Source organism: Pogona vitticeps, chromosome 15 (genome assembly GCF_051106095.1).
Source record: "Pogona vitticeps strain Pit_001003342236 chromosome 15, PviZW2.1, whole genome shotgun sequence".
Classification (NCBI taxonomy): domain Eukaryota; kingdom Metazoa; phylum Chordata; class Lepidosauria; order Squamata; family Agamidae; genus Pogona; species Pogona vitticeps.
Window position 1 is genome coordinate 5,331,715 of NC_135797.1, and position 21,962 is coordinate 5,353,676.

The 21,962-nt window shown below is 48.4% G+C and overlaps 1 protein-coding gene across 1 annotated transcript; it reads right to left on the reverse strand.

Annotated features, from left to right (window-relative positions):
• Positions 1 to 171: 171 nt before the first annotated feature.
• On the reverse strand, positions 172 to 21,788 carry LOC110081049 (uncharacterized). The gene is made up of 4 exons (XM_020797432.3): positions 21,285 to 21,788; positions 6,667 to 6,961; positions 4,712 to 4,960; positions 172 to 3,511 (listed from the first exon to the last, which is right to left on the reverse strand). Exons 1-4 carry the CDS (start codon positions 21,504 to 21,506, stop codon positions 2,049 to 2,051), a joined length of 2,229 nt encoding a protein of 742 aa, XP_020653091.3. The 5' UTR covers positions 21,507 to 21,788; the 3' UTR covers positions 172 to 2,048.
• Positions 21,789 to 21,962: the final 174 nt, after the last annotated feature.

Sequence of the window (21,962 nt, forward strand, 5' to 3'; positions counted from 1 at the left end):
AGCATCCTTACCGTTACACGCAGCCAAACCCAGCGCAGCGCACCCACCAAGCAGATCGGGCCTCCAGAGGCTGGACACTTCCTCAGAATAAATAGGCGGGAAACAGCCTAATTTAAAAAGCGATTGTTTATTTTTCTAACCTCAATCTTAACCATAATGTTTTTTTGGGGGGGGGGGTGGAGGGAAAGTTCACAGATCCAGAGAGCGAGATCATTCAAAGATAACAACAGAAACATTCAAAGAACTGTTTCAGGCTATCGGCGTTCAGTAAACCAGCCGGAGTGAGCGTATGGGGACGTCGAGCATCGCTCGAAATGTCGGAGTCCCCGGAGAAAGTTCCGGAAGAAAGTGTGGAGGTTTCTTGAGAGAACCTGCAAAAAAAGGGGGGCCCCCAAAATGGGAAGAAACAAGATGCAGGCGAACCTCACTTTGGGCCAGTTTGGGGATTACCTCAATTTTAGAAGACGATGATGTGCTGTGGGTGTTCGTAGTGAGACCTGACCCGGGAAAACAAAGTAGGTTTCAAACCCCCGTGTCCAAATCCGAGACCAAAATAAACATGGTTTGGCCTCACCATTAGGTCTCCCACACAGCTCTCCTGTCCGGCTCAAGGGCAGCCGAAGGATCAAGAATCGTCTTTATTTTGGTCACCAGATTGCAATAAAACCTGAAAGAAATCTAAAGAGGGAGTGGTGTTTTGATTGGCAAAGACTCTGTGGGTCTTGAGCGATGTGCATGCTTGTTCCCTCGACAAGACAGACACAGAGAAAAAGAGACCTTTAATGGAGGAAGGGCAATATAATAAAACCCCACAGTTCTGTCCCCCCCTCCATCTCTTCCCATGGAAGACTGTGAGACCCAAGCCAGCCTCGACGGCTACAAGGGGCTGGCACCCCCAATTAAAAAATAATAATCAATCAAAAAATTATCTGACGACTGCCAACACTCAAGGTTATTCTTTGGGTCTCTCGTTAAGGCTGAGGGGTATTCTGATGCTTTGGTGTTCACTGCTACATTTGAGGATGGACTTGGCGAAACCTCGAGAGAGAGGAGATCTATCGGTGAAGATTCGAGAGGGGAGAGTTTCCTGCTTCAAGACCACAGCTTCCCGAAACCGCCCAGACGGCATGGCGGCCGACGGCGCAAGTCCTCCGGGTGTCGGAGTTCCAGAAAGAAAGAAAAAGGAACTTTTCGAAGTGGGTGCTTCGGAAGTCTAGGACTTCTACCCCGCAAGTCATCAAGAATCCCCCAACCAGACTCCAGGGACTGGGGGGGAAAAATGATCGCCAGAGGGAGGTCTTTCTGCCCTAGTGCGCCATAGGAGAGTAGCCGCACTACCCATTATAATCTCTAGGGGGAGCCCTCTCACTGAACTACCCTCTCCATAGTGTCCTAGGGCAGCGGTTTCCTCAGGTGTTCTTGGGCTAAAACTCCCAGAAGCCTTTTCACCTCTCGCTGTGCTAGCCAGGATTTCTGGGAATTGTAGTCCAAGAACACCTGGGTTACCAGAGGCTGGAAACCACTGGCCCTCGTATACCATGGGAGAGAGTAGTTCAGTGAGAGGCTCCCCCTAGAGATTATAACTGGTAGTACGGCTACTCTCCTATGGCACACTAGGGCGATTCCCAGTAGGAAGTGGGACTGGGTTGGCACTCCCTGCTTCTCCTCAGCCGATGCCCATGCAAAAGAAGTAGACCCTAACCAGAAAAGGATCTCTCGTTTCGCCGCCTTCTTTTTCCTCTCCCAGTTCCAGAAATCTGCTTGAGGGATTTCTAGATGATTTCCGGAATAATTAGAATCCTGAAAAAAAAATCCCACCCCTTAGTAGCATTTCATATTTCGAGCCGAAAAGAGAGAGGAAACAAGATGATCAGGGAGGTGGCAAATGGAGAAACATAACAAAAGGGAATAAAATAATTTCACACGCTCCTGCGGGGATAAAGTTGAAAAATATATATATAAAGAAGTTCAGGAGGGGCCTCATCGTTGCCCCTCAACGGTTAACTTGCCCAGCCTTTTTCTAGCAGTCCTGACGGGCCTGAGCTTTGTCACTTGGGGGTTCGGGAACCGCGGAGAGAGCGCGTCATCGCCTTCTTGAGCTCCTTAAATGACCGGCTGCGGCGCAGCTTGAAACTCCGGACGGGCAGATCGGTGGAGTCCAAGGTGGCGGAGGCCTGGGGCCATCTCTCCCCGAACGGATGGAGGATCCACTCCCCATTAAGGCTGATGGCGCTGGTGGCTTCCACCTTGCCGAGGCCGCCGCCGCCACCACCCGCCAGCACGGCCCGCCGGTGGGGCGCCAGGTCGAGGCGGCTCTCGCCCACAAAGCAGAAGGTCCCCGGGGAGTTGGAGGAGAAGGTGAGGTGGCGGTTGAGGACGTGAGGCGGGGGGAAAGGGCCGGCTTTTGGCCGGGGCCGGCCGGGAGTCTTGCTGGAAATCTCGAGGACCGAAGCCCATCTCGGCCTGATTGCTTTGCCTTTACTGGCTTGGGGGTCGCTGTGGCAGGCCAAGCCTGCAGCCACGTGGACGTTCATTTCTGAGCTGGCGCGCGCCCTGCTCCCCATGCGTGAGGAGGACCGACGCCGCAGGCTGAGTCTCCTCAGCAGCTCCCGGGGATTCAACCAGCTCCTCTCGGACGCCTTCTCTGGCCTCTCGGCCGTCTTCACCAACTCCTGAGAGGCGTGCCTCCCTTTGTACAGCTTTTCGAAGTCGGAGGTCGCCCGGGGCAACGAGGCCTCCTTCCCGAGGGAGGTCTCCCCCTGGACCGTGGTCCTAGGGGAACCATTGACCCAGCCAAGACCCCCTTTCCCGAATTCACTCGCTTGCTTGTTCGGGTAGCCGATGGCAGAACGGTCTGGATACGGCGGGAGAGTCTCCGGGAGCGACATCACCGAAGGCTCGCTCACCTTGCTGAGGTTGGTGGCGTTAGACGCGATGGAGCTGATCTCCGGGAAGGGCGTGAGGTCTCCTTGGGAGTCCAAGACCCGAGACTCTTGGGTCCCCTCGGAGCCTTCCAGAGAGCGCACGTGGGAGCACGTGGAGATCCGCCGACGGATCTTCCACCCGGAGCCCGAGGCCAGGAGCTGGCTGGCGCCGAGCACAGAACTGCAGACGGATGACATGGACAAGCTTTTCTGGCTTCCCGCTAGGTATCGGCCCTCCGGCCGGCCGGTGACTGAGCGGCACTTGTAGCGGAGCGCTAGTTTAGTCACGTAGTGGTCGAGGCGGGTTCGGCGCTGCTCCGGGGAGCAAAGGGACCCCGTCTTTGGAGAGGGGGCCTCCGCCACCCTCGGGGACGCCTCCTGGAGATCTTCCTGGGAGGAACTGTGCGAAAGGCTGCTAGTGAAGAGCGGGCTCTGGAGGGCCACGGCATGCAACGGGCTCGGATAGTGGTAGATTTCGTTGGTGTTGCGCGAGACGAGGTCGGACTTGTAGCGCAGCAGCTGGAGGCCCGGGTTCTTGGAGAACGGGAGGGACAGGTCTCCGAGGCCCAGCAGAAACTCCAGATCACCTGCAGCAAACCATCGAAATGAGAAGCACGTGAGTGAATGAACCGAGGACATCCCACCGCAGAGAGCAGAAGAACATACTTAAACGTCCACCTCTGAAAGTCTGGGGAGTCCTCTCCCTTGTAACCTTTCTCAACAGGGTGCTCTTTTAAATGGACTTCCGCACCCATAATCCTGACCTAGAAGCACGGAACGGTTTTGGGTGATGGGAATTGTATTCCAAAACACAGGAAGGGCACCAGACGGCGTGCTCTTTTAAGTGGACTACAGCACCCAGAATCCTGACCCTGAAACACAGAACGGCTGTGGAGGATGGGAACTGTATTAGAAAACATAGGAAGGGCATCAGATTTGGTAGCTTGCTCCACCGATCTATCCAGTTTTCTGCAAGATCGTGAAGAGGACTCAAAGGGCTCTGAATCTCTTAGAACAGAATGTCCCAATTTTGGGCAAACCAGATGTTCTTGGACTGCCATTCCCAGAAATCCTGGCCAGCCCAGCGGGTGGCAAAAAGGCTTCTGGGAGTTGCAGTCCAAGAACATCTGGGGACCTAAGGTTAGGAGCCACTGTCTTCGAAGAAATACAAGCTATGATATATAGATGTTTAGCCACCACCACCACCCCGGGATGCTGAGATTTCATGAGCCTATTGCATCCAATACCAGTTCTCCCAAGAGGGTCCTCGATCAAATCTGGCCTGAACTTTCTCTAGAGGTAAAAACGCTGAAGCTGAGGCTACCCTGTTTTGGGCACATTGAGAGAAGGCAGGATTCTTTGGAAAAAGAGCATCATGCCGGGAAAAGCAGGAGGGAGCAGTAAAAGAGGAAGACGCCAATGTGAGATGGACGGACTGCCTAAAGGAAGCCACAGGCTCGAGTCTAGAAGAGCTGAGCAGGGCTGTTGAGGACGGGACATTCTGGAGATGGCGCCTTCATAGAGTCGTCATGAGTCGGAGGGGACTTGATGGTCTAGAACAACAGCACCAAACTCTTCTGGACTGTTTTCCACATTCTCCCTAGGAGTTCTGACAGCTGCCATCCCCCTCAAAAAAGTAACATTTCCAACCCCTGTCCAAAACTCCCCTTTCAGAGGTCTGTAGAATCGCTCAGATCCTTCTCCTTAAGCCTTCGCCAACGGGAGCAGAGGCTTCACGGCCGAGATGCTGAGACTGACAAGCGGGCAAAGCGGGAGGATGTTCTCACCTGTCGACACAGGCCTCCGGCTGCCGGCAGCCCCAGGAGCGTTGGCCAAGCTGAGACGCTGCAGCTGAAGGTCCAGGAACCGGACGGCGGCTTCGTCGGTGGAATGCGGGCGGGCCGAGCCGTTCTCCCGCAGGCCGGGGAGGTGGGAGAGGGACCCGACGCTGCTGTGCGAGCCGCCTCCGGGCCCGTCGCTCTGCACGGAGGCGCAGGAATCCGAGAGCGAACTCATCTCGCTGGTCTCGTAAAACCCTGGAAAGGGGGAAGGAGAAAGAAAAGAAAGGAAAGAAAGAAAGAAAGGAAAGAAAGAAAGACGGAAGGACGGAAGGAAGGACGGAAGGACGGAAAGAAAGAAAGAAAGAAAGAAAGAAAGAAAGAAAGAAAGAAAGAAAGGAAGGAAGGAAGGAAGGAAGGAAGGAAGGAAGGAAGGAAGGAAAGAAAGAAAGAAAGAAGGAAAGAAGGAAGGAAGGAAAGAAAGAAAGAAAGAAAGAAAGAAAGAAAGAAAGAAAGAAAGAAAGAAAGAAAGAAAGAAAGAAAGAAAGAAAGAAAGAAAGGCCTGGATTGAGCAAAATTATGAGACAACATGGAGATGGAAAAATCTACTGCTGCTAAAGACAGGGGGAAGCCAAGCACTGGCCGGCTGTGGACCCCCCCTTTTTTTTTCCTGGTCAATTTTCCTACAAACACCCACAAGCAGAAAAATCAGCCCAAACAGGCAGTGGTAGATCTGTCCCAACCCACTCCGCGATGGCACGAGGGCTCCTCGGGGATCCTGCGAGGATGTGGTTCCGCGCAAACCCGTTTGGAACAGGGTGGCCCCACTGGATGGGGGGGCAGTCCTCCCTTTGAAGACGCCCCCCCCCTGCTGAAATCAGACGGGATAATAAAAAATAAAAGAGATACGGGGAACATACAAATTCACCTCTCATCCCCAGGCAGACAGCAACCACCTGGGCACATCGTAGCGTAATTCTTAAATTTCAAAAGCCATTGTGATTTTCACATCTGTACCTCTAGATTATCCTGCAGTGTTTTATCCTAATCAGAGACCCCTTTTGCCCTCCTTTTGGATGGCAGGATGATCCGCGGCAGCCGCTTTAATTCTAGGGATAGGAATATTTCCATCCCAAACAGGGACTACATAATCCCCCCCCGTTACAGCAGCTCCATTGATTGCTAATCCATTTCCAGGCACAACTCAAAAGTGCCAGTTCTAACCTAGAAAGCCCTCTACGGATTGGGTCCAAGATAGCTCAAAAACTGTATCCCTCTTTATGAACCTCCCTGGAGGCCTTTCTCTCTCCCCTTGGTTGGGGACACAGGAGAGAGCCTTCTCCGTCACTGCACTCAGACTCTGGAACTCCCTGCCACTGGAGGCCAGGCTGCCCCCCCCCATCTTGATTCTCCTCCTGCAAACAGGCCAAGATCTTTCTCTCTGGGGACGCCTTCCTTCCCTGATGGGACTGGCTGCCGGAGTGGGGTTTTTCAAAGAGATGATTGTGCTTGACCGCTTCAAATGTGCTGTTGGTTTTTATTTGGTTTACCGTTTTCAGTGTCATATTAATTCGATTCCTTTAAATATTTGTATACTTCCTGTTTTTCAACTTTCAAATGCAGTGGACCCTCGACTTACAGACGGCTCGACTTACAGACTTTTCGAGTTACAGACTTCTCTGGCTGCAAAATTCAGATTCGACTTGCAGCCGGAGAATCGACTTACAGACCAGAAAAAACCCAAAATGGAACAAAAATAGAATAAAAACCGCTGGTTATGGGATTAATCGGTTTTCAATGCACTGTAGGTCAATGGAGATTCGACCTACAGACTTTTCGACTTGCAGCCACCATTCCAATATGGATTAATTCCTTAAGTAGAGGGTCCACTGTATTGTCTTGGGTCTTTTCATGGAGGAAGGCAGGGTAAAATATGTATTTTAAATAAATGACGGGACATTTACCTGAACTGGGCCTGGAATCAGCCTCCAACGCATCCTGGCTCTCCCCTCCGTTCAGTGCAGCTTTCTTAGCAGTGGGGAGATGTTCGCTGATGATCTGCAGTCCGACGCCCCCCTTGTCTGGATCATCTCCCGCCTGGCCACGCAGAGCGCCCAACTCTGTCCCAACGTTGTCAGATGAACTGTAGGACTCACGGGCCGTCTTGGTGGTCCCGAGAAGGTCCTCGGATTTACTTCGGTCCAGTTTGGAGGGGGCGGGGGGCAATCCATTCCCACCCAGGTCGCTTTGACGCTCTTCCTGTTCGACAAGACACAGAAACAAAGTGGATAAGAGGCAGGAGAGGAAGCTGAACACGTTCCATATGCGTTGTCTCCAATGCATTTTTGGTATCGCCAGGCAGGACAAAGTCCCAAATAGAGTAGTCCTAGAAAGAGCTGGAAGTTTTACATTACTGAAATAGCGACGTCTACGTTGGCTCGGGCATGTTGTGAGAATGGCTGACGGTCAGATTCCAAAGGATCTCCTGTATGGAGAATTAGTGCAGGGAAATCGCCCCAGAGGGAGACCATAGCTGCGATACAAGGACATCTGCAAGCGGGATCTGAACGCCTAAGGAATGGACCTCAACAGATGGGAAACCCTGACATCTGAGTGTTCAGCCTGGAGGCAGGCAATGCATCACGGCCTCTCCCAATTTGAAGACACCCTTGTCCAGCAGGCCGAGGCAAAGAAGCAGTCCCAAAAGCAGCAAAATCAGGGAGGTGGACAGGGGACAGACTGTATTTGTCTTGCATGTGGAAGGGCTTGTCACTCTCGAATTGGCCTTCTCAGCCACACTAGATGCTGTTCCAAGACCTCCATACAGAGAACGATACCATAGTCTCTCGAGACTGAAGGATGCATAATCTAAATCTAATAGGAGCCAGCCAGGGGCCCCCAGGAAAGAAGCCAAGCAGGGCACGAAGGCGACAGCCTCTTCCCTGTAGTCTGCCATCATTCGTCTGCCTGTCGGAGATAGACTGCTCTTGCACAGGGAGGCTCTAAGGGTTGCCTTTATCAGTGACTAATAAGACAGAGTCCAAGGGTAGAGCAGAAGATAAGACTGCCATGATTTCCTAGGAGACTGTAGCAGTAGTTGGTGCAGATGCTATGACGCCCAGCTGTATAACACAATATTCTATTTATTCAAAGTATTCCTGCTCGCTTCTATAAGTGGCCCTATAAGAGATATAGTCGCCTGTGCCAGCGAACAGAAATAAAACTGTACATAATGGGGAGTTGTTCTTGTTAAGATATCGGTCTCTCAGATTTGCATACAGAGGGCATTCTGTTAGAAAACGTACTCATCCTGCATTAAAAAACATATACAAACCATTCAAATGAAATCAGAACCCAGCTGCTACAACATCTGTAATTCTTCTCTCTCTTTATGCAGGCCGTAAATTAAAATTGTTGAGGGGGGGAAAACCCATATGTGGGAATAAGCCACATGGGGAGTTTTATTGGAAAAGACTTTTTTTCTGGACTTTGTACAACTCATAAATTCTTGAGATATGAGCGTACGCTCAGAAACAACGGCATCTTGAACTCTTATGGGTTTCCCCCACCACCATATTGCCCTTGGCGCTCAACAGATGGCGTTCAGCGTTCATTCTGCTTTTTAAAAGCTGTAGGTTAGTCCTGCAAGAAAACCAGGGTGATGTAACAGACTATCAGACCCAGGAAATCTAGGTTTTAAATCCCTGCTTAGCCGTAGAAACCCGTTGGAGAAGATGGTCATGATCAACTGCTCCTTAACGATCCTATATATCCAAAAAACCCTATTAGGGTTATAATTAAGACAGAAGCAACTTGATGACACGGAACAACAAAAGCTACTATCAGCCAAAAGTCTATAAATTTATCTGTTCATCGATTTGCGTAATCACACTTTTGAAAAACCCAGCTCATCACAATCTGGCCATTCTATTTTCATAATACCGGGCAAAATTCTAGCATCACGTAGAGGCTTCAGAGTGGGATCAGAGGAGGCAAAACCTCGTGAAAACATTTTTTTTTTAAAGTGTGAACAAAGATAAGCAAGCACACCTTATCTGTGGTCCACCTGAACCTTCACCCCCGACTCTGCTTGTTTCTGTTTTAAGTGTTTGGTTGTGAAGCCAGAGGTTGGGAGTTCGATCCCCATTTTATTTATTTATTTATTTATTTATTTATTTATTTATTTATTTATTTATTTTTGTTTGTTTGTTTGTTTGTTTGTTTGTTTGTTTGTTTGTTTGTTTTATTTTGTATCCCGCCCATCTAGACTACGTCTACTCTGGGCGGCTTACAGTAAAAACATGGAAAACAACATATCAACAATTAAAACAACACTTCAAATCAATAATACAGTATTAGTGGCATTCAAGATGGAAAAAAAGCAAATTGGAAGTTAAGATAGAAAAGAATGGAGGGGAAAGCCAGAATAGAGGGAAGAGCCAGCCTATGTAGCCTGGGGCAAGCTGCAGCATCCCAGGGCTCCCCCTAGAGGAAGGGAAGGGGATTGTTTACCTAGAAAACCCTGGAAAGGGTTGCCCATAAGTCAGAATCGACTCTAAGGTACATTATTATTATTTAAAAGAGAACGAATTGTTTCAGAAAGTGCTGTCAGCCAAGGTGCACGGTACCCCGGCATCTTATTTTGGCAAAGAAAGAAATAGGAAGAGCAAGATATTTGAAACTTTTCTAATCACAGCAACGAAGGGGTCACAAGCTGTGGGCGGAAAGGTGGGGAAAACGGACTTCCGGGACCTCCATGACTGCTCACAGCGCACTAAAGTTACCTCACACCTCAACCCCAAAAGGCTCCCGGCGTAACTTAAAGGCCGGCAGAAGAGCCGAGACATTCACTCCCCCCCCACGGGCACTAAAATAATAAATGGCTTTTTAAAAATCGACAATCTGATTAAAAGGATGGAGGCCTGGAATCCCAGCCGTCCATTCCAAGTGGGTTAAGTCCGTTAATCCAATCAATTTCAGTGCAGAGGCCTAATTATTGTCCGGGGACTCATTTCATAACCCGGTGGAACATTTAGCTTAGCCCACCAAAGCAGGCAGGTTCAACCCATCTGGATAGATGCCGTCGTCCGGATGATGTTTCTGGCCCATTTTAGCCCAGAAAGGTTCAAGCGCTCGGCAGAAGTCTGTGGAGCAGAGATCCTTCCCAGTCTGGAAATATCTGGGATTATATCTGGAAAGGTCTGCAGGAGAAGTAAGGACTTCTTGCCTTGACCTAGCTTGTTCTGAAACAAGTCTGTAATTTGAAGCAACTGTAAGTAAAGATTTTTTTTTCATTCTTTCTCCTACAAACGTCCCAGACTGAATGACTGTAAACGCCAGTTAAGGAGAAAGGGGTGGACTCCGCGGAACTCTGTAGCTATTCCCCTCTGTGGATCTCCACTTCTACTGTGGCAAATATATATATAAATAAATAACAAGGAATCCAAAAGACTGCAACAGTCAAGATGCCAGAATCCAAGAGGCGCATCGTTCTGGAATGTCAGAAGCAGCAAAACGCAAAAAGAAAGCGTCTCTTTCCTCGCACCCAGACCTTCCTTCCATGCCGCACCTGGACACACACACACACACACCGTCAAAGATTTATTGCTTTCCATGGTGCATCAAGGGGGAAGAGGCCATCGTTACAACATGCCTGCGAAGTTTTTCTCTCCCCCCAAGGGGTTTAAGGCAGCTGCCATGTGCAAGGAAAATAAAGAGGGGGGCGGTGGAAATCCCCATTTGCTGCGCCAGCAGGAATGAAATATAAACTCCCCGGGGCCTCCCACCTCTTCTCCCTCGGCTGCCCCTTTCTTCTCCCTAAGCCCGGCAGCTGTCGCCTTTGTTTGGGGGGCCTCCTGGTTTCCCCATTCAGACGCACGTGCTACGGGATCCGCACATTGTGCGGGCGGGTGAGTGGAGGGCAGACGGCTATCCATCAAACCTGGTGTCTTTCTGCAACCCCGAGATGGTCTTTCCGATATTTGGCTTTCCAAGAGCTGCCATTTTTATCAGCCTCATTCGCGGGCAACCCGGTCCGTCTTGCGAAGGGAGGCAAGCGGCCAGAGGCTAACCACGGTTAAATAGGTCTGCGGTATTATCCCGAGACAAATGCTTTCAAGCAGAAGCTTTGCTGACCGTCGGGCAGCGCCCCAATCCTAAAAAAAACACAAGTCATTTTGACATTTCAAGTTAAGCCCTTTGTTTTCCCCTCCAAACTACAGAATTTCAGGAACACACGATGTTTTCGTCATCAAAACAGCCAATCTGATATCCTTTGGAGCTTGCCAAAGTTAAGTTTTTTGGGATAAATGACTCTGAAAAGCTGGGAGATTCCCAAAACTGTATCAGGGCGGGTTTGATTTAAATCCAGCGGCTTGAAATCACAATTTATATTTTAAAACATGGATTTATTTTTTGGGAGACAATTGAAATGTTAAAATCTCTTGTTTTTAAACCATGATTTAATTCCGTTTGATTTTTTTTAAAAAGCATGATTTAATTCAATTTGACTTTTTAAAAAAATCATTGATTTGTATCCACCCTACCAGACACTGATTTTTCTAAGTTCTAATGTTACAATTACCGCTCAGCCCGCAAAATGCAATCTAGCTGGATCAGACCAAAAGGGTTCGTTGTATTTTGCGCTATCTCTAGTGATGGATCATCAAGAGGCAAGCTTCTCCTTCTGTCTACCTCCGTCATTTAGTAAATTAAGGATGTATCACTCCCTGTAAATGGAGGTTTTAGCCTGTTTGCTCACAAAGCGGGACAAATTGTCATTTTAAGTCAGTAACCATTACTCCGGCCTCTTGCATTCCATAAACCAACGAGGCTGCAGTGTGAACAAAACTCTTCTCTGCGAACTTACGAAAGTCAACTGATTTTAGCGCATGACTGAATGGGGCGAACCGCTTCACACCAGCTTTTCAATGTTTGTTTGCTTTTAAGAGGACTTTGTGAACTGGGTCAATGTCGTTGGCACTTCACAGATAAGAAAATCTGAAGCTGAGGAATGAAGATGGGGGCAAAACTCAGCCCAGGGACTGAAAACGCCGCCAATTTAAAGACAAAACGCTAGATAGTGCCAGGGCTCAGCTTCAAAACCTACACTCACCTTTCAGCTCAAAAACACTGTACAGTGGTGCCTCGCTAGACAGTTACCCCGCATGACAGTTTTTTCGCTAGACATTAACTTTTTTGCGATCGCTACAGCGATTCGCAAAACAGTGATTCCTATGGGGGAATTTCGCTAGACAATGTTTGGTCCCTGCTTTGCAAACCGATTTTCGCTAGACGACGATTTTGACAGCTCCCTCCGCGCTTGCAAAACAGGTGTTTTTGGCACCTAGGCTTCGCAAGACGGCGATTTAAACAGCTGATCGGAGGTTCGCAAAGCGGCTTTCCTATGGCCGATCTTCATTAGACAACGACGATCCTTCCCCATTGGAACGCATTAAACAGGTTTCAATGCATTCCAATAGGGAAATGCTTTTCGCTAGACGATGATTTCGCTAAACAGCTATTTCAGTGGAACAGATTATCATCGTCTAGTGAGGCACCACTGTAATCTTAAACCACATGCAGAATCCCTTCTGCATTGAGCAGCCATGCCCAAGCACTGCGGTCTGGGGCTGATGGGTGTTGTGGTCCAACATGATCAGAAGAAAAATATATTTATAGACACTGACTTCGACCTAAGACCATATCGTTTCAGGCCCACTCAAACCCTATTGCAATTTCTCTTAGAAATACATTAAGGCCGGCTTAAAGAGATGATAATTACAGAAATTACTTAAATGGATAAAGGCTGGGATCTAAAAGAAGTCTGCAATTATGTTCCATATGTCCACGCTGCCGCCGGGTAGCTTCAGAAATGTTTCCTAAAAGAATATAGAAAAGTGCCTTATATCACTTCAAAATATTTAGTACAGAGCTGCTTCTCTCGAATTCAGAGCCCCTGGCAAAGAATGATCTTTCCCATCACATGTAGGATTACTGCTATAAATTACATATGGGGCTCCCCTTGGAATCATTTCAGAAACGTCAACCAGTACAGAATGGGGCTACTGGGATTCCGTCCGGTTTAACTAGATCAGGGAAACGTGTAGCTTTCCAGATCCTATTCAACTAGATTTTCCACTAACGCCATCCCACAACATCTGTAGGGTTCGTGGCAAATGTATGACCCTCCCTGATGTTGTTGGACAACAAACTCCATCAGCCTCAAACCCAACATGGCCAATAATAAGGCCTTATTAGAGTTCGGTGGACTGCATATTCCCCACGCCGGAATTCAGACAGAGCTGCGCTATTTATTTTGAACGCTCGAAACAGCTGTAGCCTCAAACATCTGGGAGAGCACCCCCTGTCCCCAGTTCGCTCATGGATTCAGACTAAGTCCGTGTGTCTGTTTACTCGGAAGTCGATTGTAACTTGTAAGTGCCTCTCCTTTTTCCTTGGCAGAAAAGACAGAACGGCCAACACCATGCCAGTTTTCTATCATCACACAAATCTGCTGCCTTGCTCTACCTAGCAGTAGAGCCCATCCTCCAGAGGAAATGAGACAAGAGATTAATTTTGTCCCTTTTTTTTTAAAGAGGTGAGAAGGCTGGATAGCTCAGTGGGGGGGGGGCATCTGGCTGTGGAGCCAGAGGTCGCGAGTTCGAACCTCCACCGTGCCTCCTGGGAGTAGAGCCAGCCTGGGGGGCCTTGGGCAAGCTGCATGGCCCCACAGCGCCCCTAGAGGAAGGGAAGGGTCAAGCAGTTCTGAGAAGTCTCCGCCTGGAAAACCCAAAAAGGGTTGCCATAAATCAGAATCAACTTGGTACATCATGGTTTTATGATTAAAGGGGACTGTTAGAGCCTTATGCGAACCTACCCAGGCCAAAGTGGACACCCACACCTACATGGCTAGTGAACTCATCCCACCCTGGCTCAAAACAGAAGAAAGTGTTTATCTGATGACTCAAGGCAGGCTTGGATCTCCAGATGTTCTTAGACTAAAACCCCAAGAAGCCTTTTCGCCACCAGCTGTGTTGGCCAAGATTTCTGGGAGTTGTAGCCCAAGAACATCTGGAGGGGGGGTCCAAGATTGGGAAGCATGGCTTTGAGGTCCAAGTGGCCCACCAGCTCTGCTCGAAGTCCACAAAACCCATTTTGCTGTTGAGCCACGACTGCCACCACCATCACCTTCTCTCGTCCGGGAGATAACAGTGTTTGCGCATGATTAGAGCCATGGGCGTAAGCCCCAGCCTCTCCCCTCCATGGGTGGAAACGCCTTGCCGTTTCTCTTAAGAGTTTGTTCTCCCATAAAAAGCTTGCTGTTCAGGACGCTCGTGTGCGCATGCGCACATGGGTGTGAGGTGGAGGAAGAAAATGAAGAGAGAGAGAGAGAGATCAGGGTTCACTGTCTTCCCAGGAGAGGGAAAGATCAAGGTGCCTTTCCAAACCTGTCGCCCTCCATCCAACCCTTATCTATCCCAGCCCCTTTGAGATAATAAGGTGTGTACAGTGGGTGCCTCGCTTGACGACGTTAATCCATTCCAGCGAAATAGCTGTAGAGCAAAATCATCGTCAAGCGGGGGAAATCCATTGAAACGCATTGAAAACCGCTCAATGCATTCCAGTGGGCTAAATACCTAATCGTCCAGCGAAGATCCTCCATAGGGCGGCCGTTTTCTGGTGCCTGTTAAGCGAAACATCCGTTCTAATCACAGCGGGGAGTCATTCTGCACTGCGGACGGCCATTTTGAAACCCAACGACCAGCTGTTTTTAGATCGTCGTAATGCGAAGAATCGGTTCCCTGCTTTGGGAACTGATCATCGTCAAACAAAAATCACCCATTGAAACATCGTTTTGCGATCGCAAAAGCGATCGCAAAAACCTCATCGTCAAGCAGATTTGTCGTTTAACAAGGTAATCGTTAAGCAAGGCACCACTGTAATTCAACACACTGAGAGGGCACTGCATTCAGGAAAGCCGGTTTGAGGCCTTCCACCGGGCTTTTCTCTATAAGAGTCCACGCACTGACTTTGCTCTGCAAAACTCTTCTGGCATTTGAAGGATGAGCTGATTTAGAAGGGCGTCACAACAAGTTGCCTGATAGTGGGTCGGATTGACACACAATCTAAATAAACAACAGTATAAAGCAGCGAGGGCTGGTGACTCCAGTTTCAGAGGTTGTGTGAATCCACTCCAGGGTTTGTTTGTACTTTGCAGGCATCATCAAATCTATCTGGGAGATAAGGTTCAGCATCTTTGATAGATCCAGTAAAAGGCACCTTAAAACTCAGGAGGTTTTATAGGGCCAGCGTGGTCGAGTAGTGGGTATCATGGCAGACAAGGACTCAGGAGGCCTGGGTTCGAATCCCCAGTTAGCCAGGGAAATTCGCTGAAGGGCAATAATGGTGAAACTATTCCTTAAATATCTTATTTGTCTCTAAAACTCTTGCTACTATCTCTATATGCAGAACTTGACTGCAAATAGCATAACATTTGGTCTAAATGTTCATGGATTATAGTCTACTTCTTCAGAAGAAACCAAATGCAACAGAAGAATCAGGCTATCGTCCATTGAAAAAACTCCAAAGAAAACTCATAAGTCGGCCAGAGTAGATTCATTGAATCTAGATGGGCAGGATTAAAGTTGGAAAATAACATAAATAAATAAGTCCTTAAAGCAGAGTGGATAAAAATCAAGGATTTTTAAAAATCAAATTGATTTAAATCACAATTTTAGAAAATTAAAAACAAATTTTAATTTAAAATTATCCAAAAAATCCATTTAATTTTTTTAAAATTGTGAATTAAATTAATTTAAATCCAATCAACCCTGCCTTATGTTTTTGTGTGTTTCAGCAGCCAACAACAAAACCCACTCTGGTCAAGCTATGATATAAAGGTTTTGCCTTTATACACAAAGAGACGGGATCCTAATCAGTCAAGTATGATTGGATGTCAGTTGACAATTCCATGACTTTTGATTGGTCCTTGGTTTAGGTTTATGACAGAATGTTGGCTCCTACGAATCTGATTGGCCAACCCTTCTGGCCAGAAAGTATATAAACCGGGGAAGAGGGAGGAGACTGGAGGAGATGGTCTCGGGGAAAAGATGGGGGACTCCAAAGATTAGCAAGACTCAAGAAGACAGCTAGGCACTATTTGTTTAAAGAAACAGCAATGCTGGGTGCAGTCTTCAAGGGAAGGACAGGTAACTCAGAATGTAGTACAGTTGTGCCTCGCTTTACGATTGCCTCGTATAACGACGAATCTGCTTAACGATGCCTTTTCTGCAACCGCAAAAGCGATCGCAAAATGATTCTTCCTATGGGCAAAATCTGCTGTGTGATGATCGGTTCCCTCCTTCAGGAACCGATTTTTCACATTGCGACGATCAGCTGGGTTTTTAATTTTCGCTTTACGATGTTTTTGCTCTACAGCCATTTCGCTGGAACGAATTAACATTGTGAAGCAAGGCACCACTGTAGTCTTTCTCATGCAACAATGATGCTAGGTTGAGCCATTTGGGGGAATTTCAGGATACACCCAAGCACGCAACAGTTACAATCAATGAAAAGTGTCTTCTTAAACTCTCCTAACTTGCAAGTAGGCTATGAACAATGGTGGATTAAATCTAACAAAGTAACTAAATAACTTCAATTTAGGATACATTATCCGTTTAGGCAGGGGAACATCAGGCTTCCTGTTAGGCCTTTCTTGAAGCAAACATATCGCTCTGTTGTTGCAGGAGGCAACGCTGACGGGTCACACCGTTGACTGACGGCAGATCAAGGCGGATCTGACTGAAATCAAACTGATTTAAATCACAATTTAAATTTAAAAACTGGAATTTTTTTGACCATTTCGATTTGATTTCAATGTAGCCCAATTTGATTCTTAAAATCATTGATTTTTATCCAGTTGTAATTTGTGAGGTTAGATTTTTGGTCACCAGCTAATCTGCAACACCAAAGGACACCCCACTAGTGACACAGACACACAAGATCACCTGCTCACTAAACTTAAAGCCCAACTTAAATGACACATCCGCCGTCTAGCACTCCTAAAATCCTTTGCAAACCAACAAGACAATAAACCACTTTTTTCCCTCCTCTGAACGTAAGGAAACTCTAAAAGCCACAGCATTGGAAAAGTCATCTTTTGGGGGGGGCTTTTCTAAGAACAATTATAGAGGAATTTTAGAAATAACAACAAGGAAGTTGGGCCCTCCTTGGCTTCAAAACGCAGGAAAAATGCCAAGCAGGAAGTCACCTTTCAAAACAACAGCTGCTTTGTTTTGAGTAGCTCTTCCACTCCACCCGGCTGGCAAATCGAAATCTTGGCCGGCCAGCGCCCACTGGCCACGAAGGAAGTGGATCGTACCTGCTTAGGATTATGATGCAAACATTCTTTTACGGAACACAGCTATGGGGTAAACAGAGTTTCCGGAGACCCCGGGAAAGCCATCAGAACAGGCTCTTGTACATTACGGCAAGCTTTCGGGTCAGACAGAACTCTTCCATCAGAAAGACGTTCAGTGACGCTCAAAAGCCTGCACGTCCCTTTTGCTTTCCATCTTAATTTCCCAGCCACTTATTCCTCACATCTGGGTCAGCCCAGGAGGGGGAAATATTATTTCCAGAAGGAAATCCCAAGTTTGAAGAGGGAGGGTGGCAAAAAGATAAAATTCCAGGGAACGGGCATCTGTGAAACAACAGTGAAGAATCTGATGCTCTCCAGATGTTGACTAATTTTCTATCGTTTTCTACCACCATTGAGGCTGGTCAGGGGCTGATGGAAACATCTGGAGGACCACGCCAATTCTTCAGCCTAGTCTGAACAAGACGTTACCACAATCTGAACACCGTCCTGACTGAGATGGCCTACACACACACACACACACACACACACACACACACACACACACACACACACACACGATCCTCGCCCCAGCCTGCACATTCCAGCTGCTTAGCCGGCCGTTTTGCAATTCTTAGCATGACTGCATTTGCGATTTTAAGACTCCCTCCTTTTGCTGCTGGTTTTTCTGCTGTGACATCCACTCTTGAGCGGGGGGAATCACTCCATCTAACACTCCACGGTCAAATTGTTTTTTTAAAAGAGGAGATCAAGCTAAATTCCTCATCTAAGTTGTGACACAAAATGGTTGTAGGCATCTGAAACGTTCTGCTATGTAAACAGGATCACACCCTTTCCATACCTTAGAAAGCTGTTGTTGGTTCAAACACACTATGCAGAGTGAGGTGGACAAAGACACATTTATGTTCTTGGTGTTAAATCCACTGGAAAGTATCCCCACAATTCACTATGTCTGGACCTGTTTTTGCTAACCTTGATCAAAATCAGTATCCCACCTTCCTAAAAAAACAGCGATACAGTATTTCATTCTCACATCATCTGTCCTTAATGTCAGTTATTTCTCCCATTTTGTGCACAATGGCAAGCTTTGGGATAAGCCTGAACACTTCATCAGAATGACAAAAAGAGTTCTGTCTCACTCAAAAGCTTGCACATTCCTTTTGCTTCCCATCTTAATTCTTGCAACTGTACCTTTATTTACTATTTAGCCATTGTCTTTATTTACACAGCTGGAGGGGTTTTATAGCCCACCTTGTCCAAACGATGGAGATTTATCATACCATTAATCAAACAGTGTCTATTCCGAATTAAAAGGGAAAAAAAGAACAGGAAGAAATATTATCATTCCAAAACGTTCATGAACCATCCATCTGAGGAAAAAAAGGTCTCGTCTCTCTCGTGCTGCCATTTGACTTCCAAATTACAGCAGCCTTAACAGGCTGCTTGAAATCCGTGAGATATTCAAGAGAGATTATACCACTGTCCACCCCTCAATGTGTTTCCAAGGAGCTCAGCCAGAATTTGAACCCAGCACACACCCCCGCAGTCTAGTCCAGCACATTATCTACAAGGCCATGCTGGCTCTCCATCCACCTGCATGGACAGTTAAATCAACAGCAATTCACGTCCCATTCATTCCATGGGTCTACTCTAATTTTCCCTAACAACTGGATTTCGTGGAACTGGCCGCCACGCTGGCGATATCCCAAATTTTAATATTAGTTTTGAGATATTGTCTCCGACAATGGAGAAGCCATCTTTTCCTTTAAAAGATTCAAAGAGTGCTATGGGTGATTTTTTAAAAAATATCTGTCACCCCATATGGATGTAACAATAGAAACGGACGGGGTGGGTAGACTCTGCGCGATCTAGCGACAGGGCGTATATCGGGTGTAAATATTTTGCTCTCCAGAAGATTTAACGTGCCAAAACCGCCCTGCCTCTCCCAACCTCCTATAACACCCATTCCTGTGCCTTCGCCGATCCTCGCTAAAGCTTGTCTACTCCTGGATTAATTACCCATCTGCCACGTCAACATTCACCGCAATACCCCCCCCACTCCAAATCTGGCTGCTCCTCTGTACACCTGCCTCTCCTTCCTGGTTTCTGTCCCAGCTGGTCTTCACGGAGGGCCTTCCGGTCATATTTCCCTGCTCCCTACACACACAGAGATTTGGAAAAGGTACATATTTTTCGCTCCATAAGACGCACCTTTCCATAAGACGCACCAATTTTTTAGGAGAAGAAAACAGGAAAATATAATCTGTTTTCTTCGCTTCATAAGATGCACAGACTTTCCACACACCCCTGTTTTGTGGGGAAAAAGTGTGTCTTATGGTGCGAAAAATACAGTATTTTTCCGGATCACAACTCCCATCGTGCTGGGAATCGGTCTATAACTTTTCTAAGTTCTGTGTTCCCCATTTCTGCAAATCAGATTTCGGCTCAAGACTGAGCACTGAATCTCAAGGTACCCCCGCTCCCCCCCCCAATCGTGGACTACCCGTCAGTCTACAACAATGGGGGAGAACATGTGTGGCACACAGCGTGGGACTACAACTCCCATCCACCCTTGCCATTGCATCCTATGAAGAGGAAGGATGGGAGCTGTAGTCCGTCAGTCTTTTGGGAACACCGGTGACCCACGCACCCCCTCCAACGGACTGTCAAAACACCCCAATCCTCCTGGGCGTTTCACATTTCTGTAACACAAGAATGGAAATTCAGGATCTCTGAAGTCAACAATCCAAACTCTGAGCATGTGCAGAGCGTCCGCCTGGATCAGACCAAGTCCTACCGAATCCAACATTTATTTCCTAACCTCTTCATTCTCTTCCCCAACCTGCTGAAGAAGGACCTCGATCTCTAGAGTGGGGCATCAAGACTTTAACCTGTAAGCTCCCCCCATCAAAGCAGAAATCTATCCGTATTTTGTTTTAAAACATGAAAAGCGCCCCCAATCTCTAAAGTGTTCCTTGGGAAACATTATTAAAAATTCCTTGCAAGGGATCTTAGCCAAATCGGTCCGGAAATTTTCCCTCCTGTGTTCCTTAAGGAGAAGACCAAATTTTTTTTCTTTAAAAAATTAAATAAATAATTTCCTGGCAACTTGAAGACAAAGACAATCATCTAAGCAGGAGCTCCGGGTCATGCGCCCAATAAATCTACTGGCTTTCCAGCGCAACAAGACACGTCCTGCTTTTTCTGGGTAGAGAGGCGAAGGCCTGGAAAAAAAAACTGGGGGAAAAAAACCAAGTTTCCCCCCCAAAGCTGTTTTGTCCGGTTTGAACATTTCCAAAAAATTTTACATCTCTCCTTGCGAGGGACTAGCTGCTTTGCCCTTCGTTCCTTCCAGCAGGAGAAGCACTTTGCAGAATCAGGCCCTGTTTCAACCTTTAACGCAGGATCAGGCCCAATCTCCACCCCTTGGGCAGTCGGTCCCGGCTGCGAATCCTGCCAAAGGCAGGTAGGTGGGGGGGAGGGCAACAAGGTGTGTTACCTGGGGAGGGGGTTTCTTCTTATTTCAACATCTGGCAAACCAGCAGGCTGGGGGGGCAGGTTCTGGGTTCCCCATAATCCACCTTTGGGCCCCGATCTGTAGCGCCCCCCCACACCACCAACACATGCTTTTTATTCACCTGCATTTCAAATGGGGGGGGGGTGTTCAATATGTCCTCAAGATCGTGAGAATCAAGGCACATTTTGCCCCTTTCGGCAAGGCTGATCCTCCCCCCCCCCCTTGAAGCCCCAACCTTGAGAAAATGAGAAAATAAAGTCCATTTCCTTCCTTTTTCCTCTCCGATCCGCGTCCCAGGTTCGGATCTCACGCTTCTCCAGCACAGCCAAGAAAGCTTCAAAACCCAGGTTTCCAAATAAAATAAAAATAAAATAAAATACAAATTCAAGAACCACAAAGAAGATCAGGAACGATCAGAAACCAACACAACAACAACACAACAACTCTTAAAGGGACATCGACCTCTTGCAGGTAGCCCACGATGGCCCCGCGGGGGAGGGGTGCTTACTCCCGAGGAGACGGGCCGGGGGGGGGGGGGGTTTCGCCCTTACCTGCGTTCCGGGGTGGTATAGCAAAGGAAGCTTACTCCCGAGGAGCCCTATTGGGAGTCCAAGCAAAGGTCCTTTCCCCCCCCCCCTTCCTTCCTTCCTTCCCCCCCCCACCACAACAACCCCAAGGCTGCCCACCTGTTGCGGCGGCTCCCCATCGTCATCATCATCATCATCCTCATCATCCTTCCGCCGGGTCTCCTCCTCCTCCTCCAAGGCGCGCTCCACGATCGCCCGCTGGGTTTCCCGCAGCAGGTCCAGCTCCAAGAGACCGGCCAGGCTGGCTTGGAGGCGCTCCCCGATCCGCAGCCGCTCGTGGCCCGACCAGAGGGAAGGGGGCACCGCTCTCCGGGTGGCCATGGGGGCATCGAAGAAGCCGCCCCGCCGCCGGGCTTCGCATGCGGAGGGCGAGAGGGGCAGGGAAGCCAGCCGGGCGCGTTCACACGACCTCCGGGGATCCACGCTCTCCGGGGCAGGGGATCCCCCCCCCAACGGCGGGGATCGGGAGGGAAGGGGGGCAGCTGGCACGGCCCCCCCAAGAGAAAAAAAAGGGGGTGCCTTTGCCGCCGCCGCGCCAAACTTCGGCCAAAGAACCCGCGAGCGAGCGAGCGCCGCGTTCAGACAAAGAGGTTAGGCGCTGAGCGCGTCACGTGGAGGAAGGTTCTATCCCCGCCCCCTTCCCCTCCCCCTCCCCTCCCTCCGCCCCCCGCCAGCGGCCGGCTCCTGATTGGCCGGAGCGAGGGGGCTAATTTTGCATATGCCCCTCCCTTCGAGGCAGCGAGAATCCGGGAACGAATTACTTCTGGCTGCTGTTCT

Excerpts from the sequence above, each read along its gene's own strand:
- LOC110081049 (XM_020797432.3), bottom strand. The coding sequence starts at position 21,506 with ATGGCCACCCGGAGAGCGGTGCCCCCTTCCCTCTGGTCGGGCCACGAG. Across the intron at positions 6,962-21,284 it reads ATGGGGAGCCGCCGCAACAG|GAAGAGCGTCAAAGCGACCT; the intron begins GTGGGCAGCCTT and ends CTTGTCGAACAG. Across the intron at positions 4,961-6,666 it reads TGATTCCAGGCCCAGTTCAG|GGTTTTACGAGACCAGCGAG; the intron begins GTAAATGTCCCG and ends CCCCCTTTCCAG.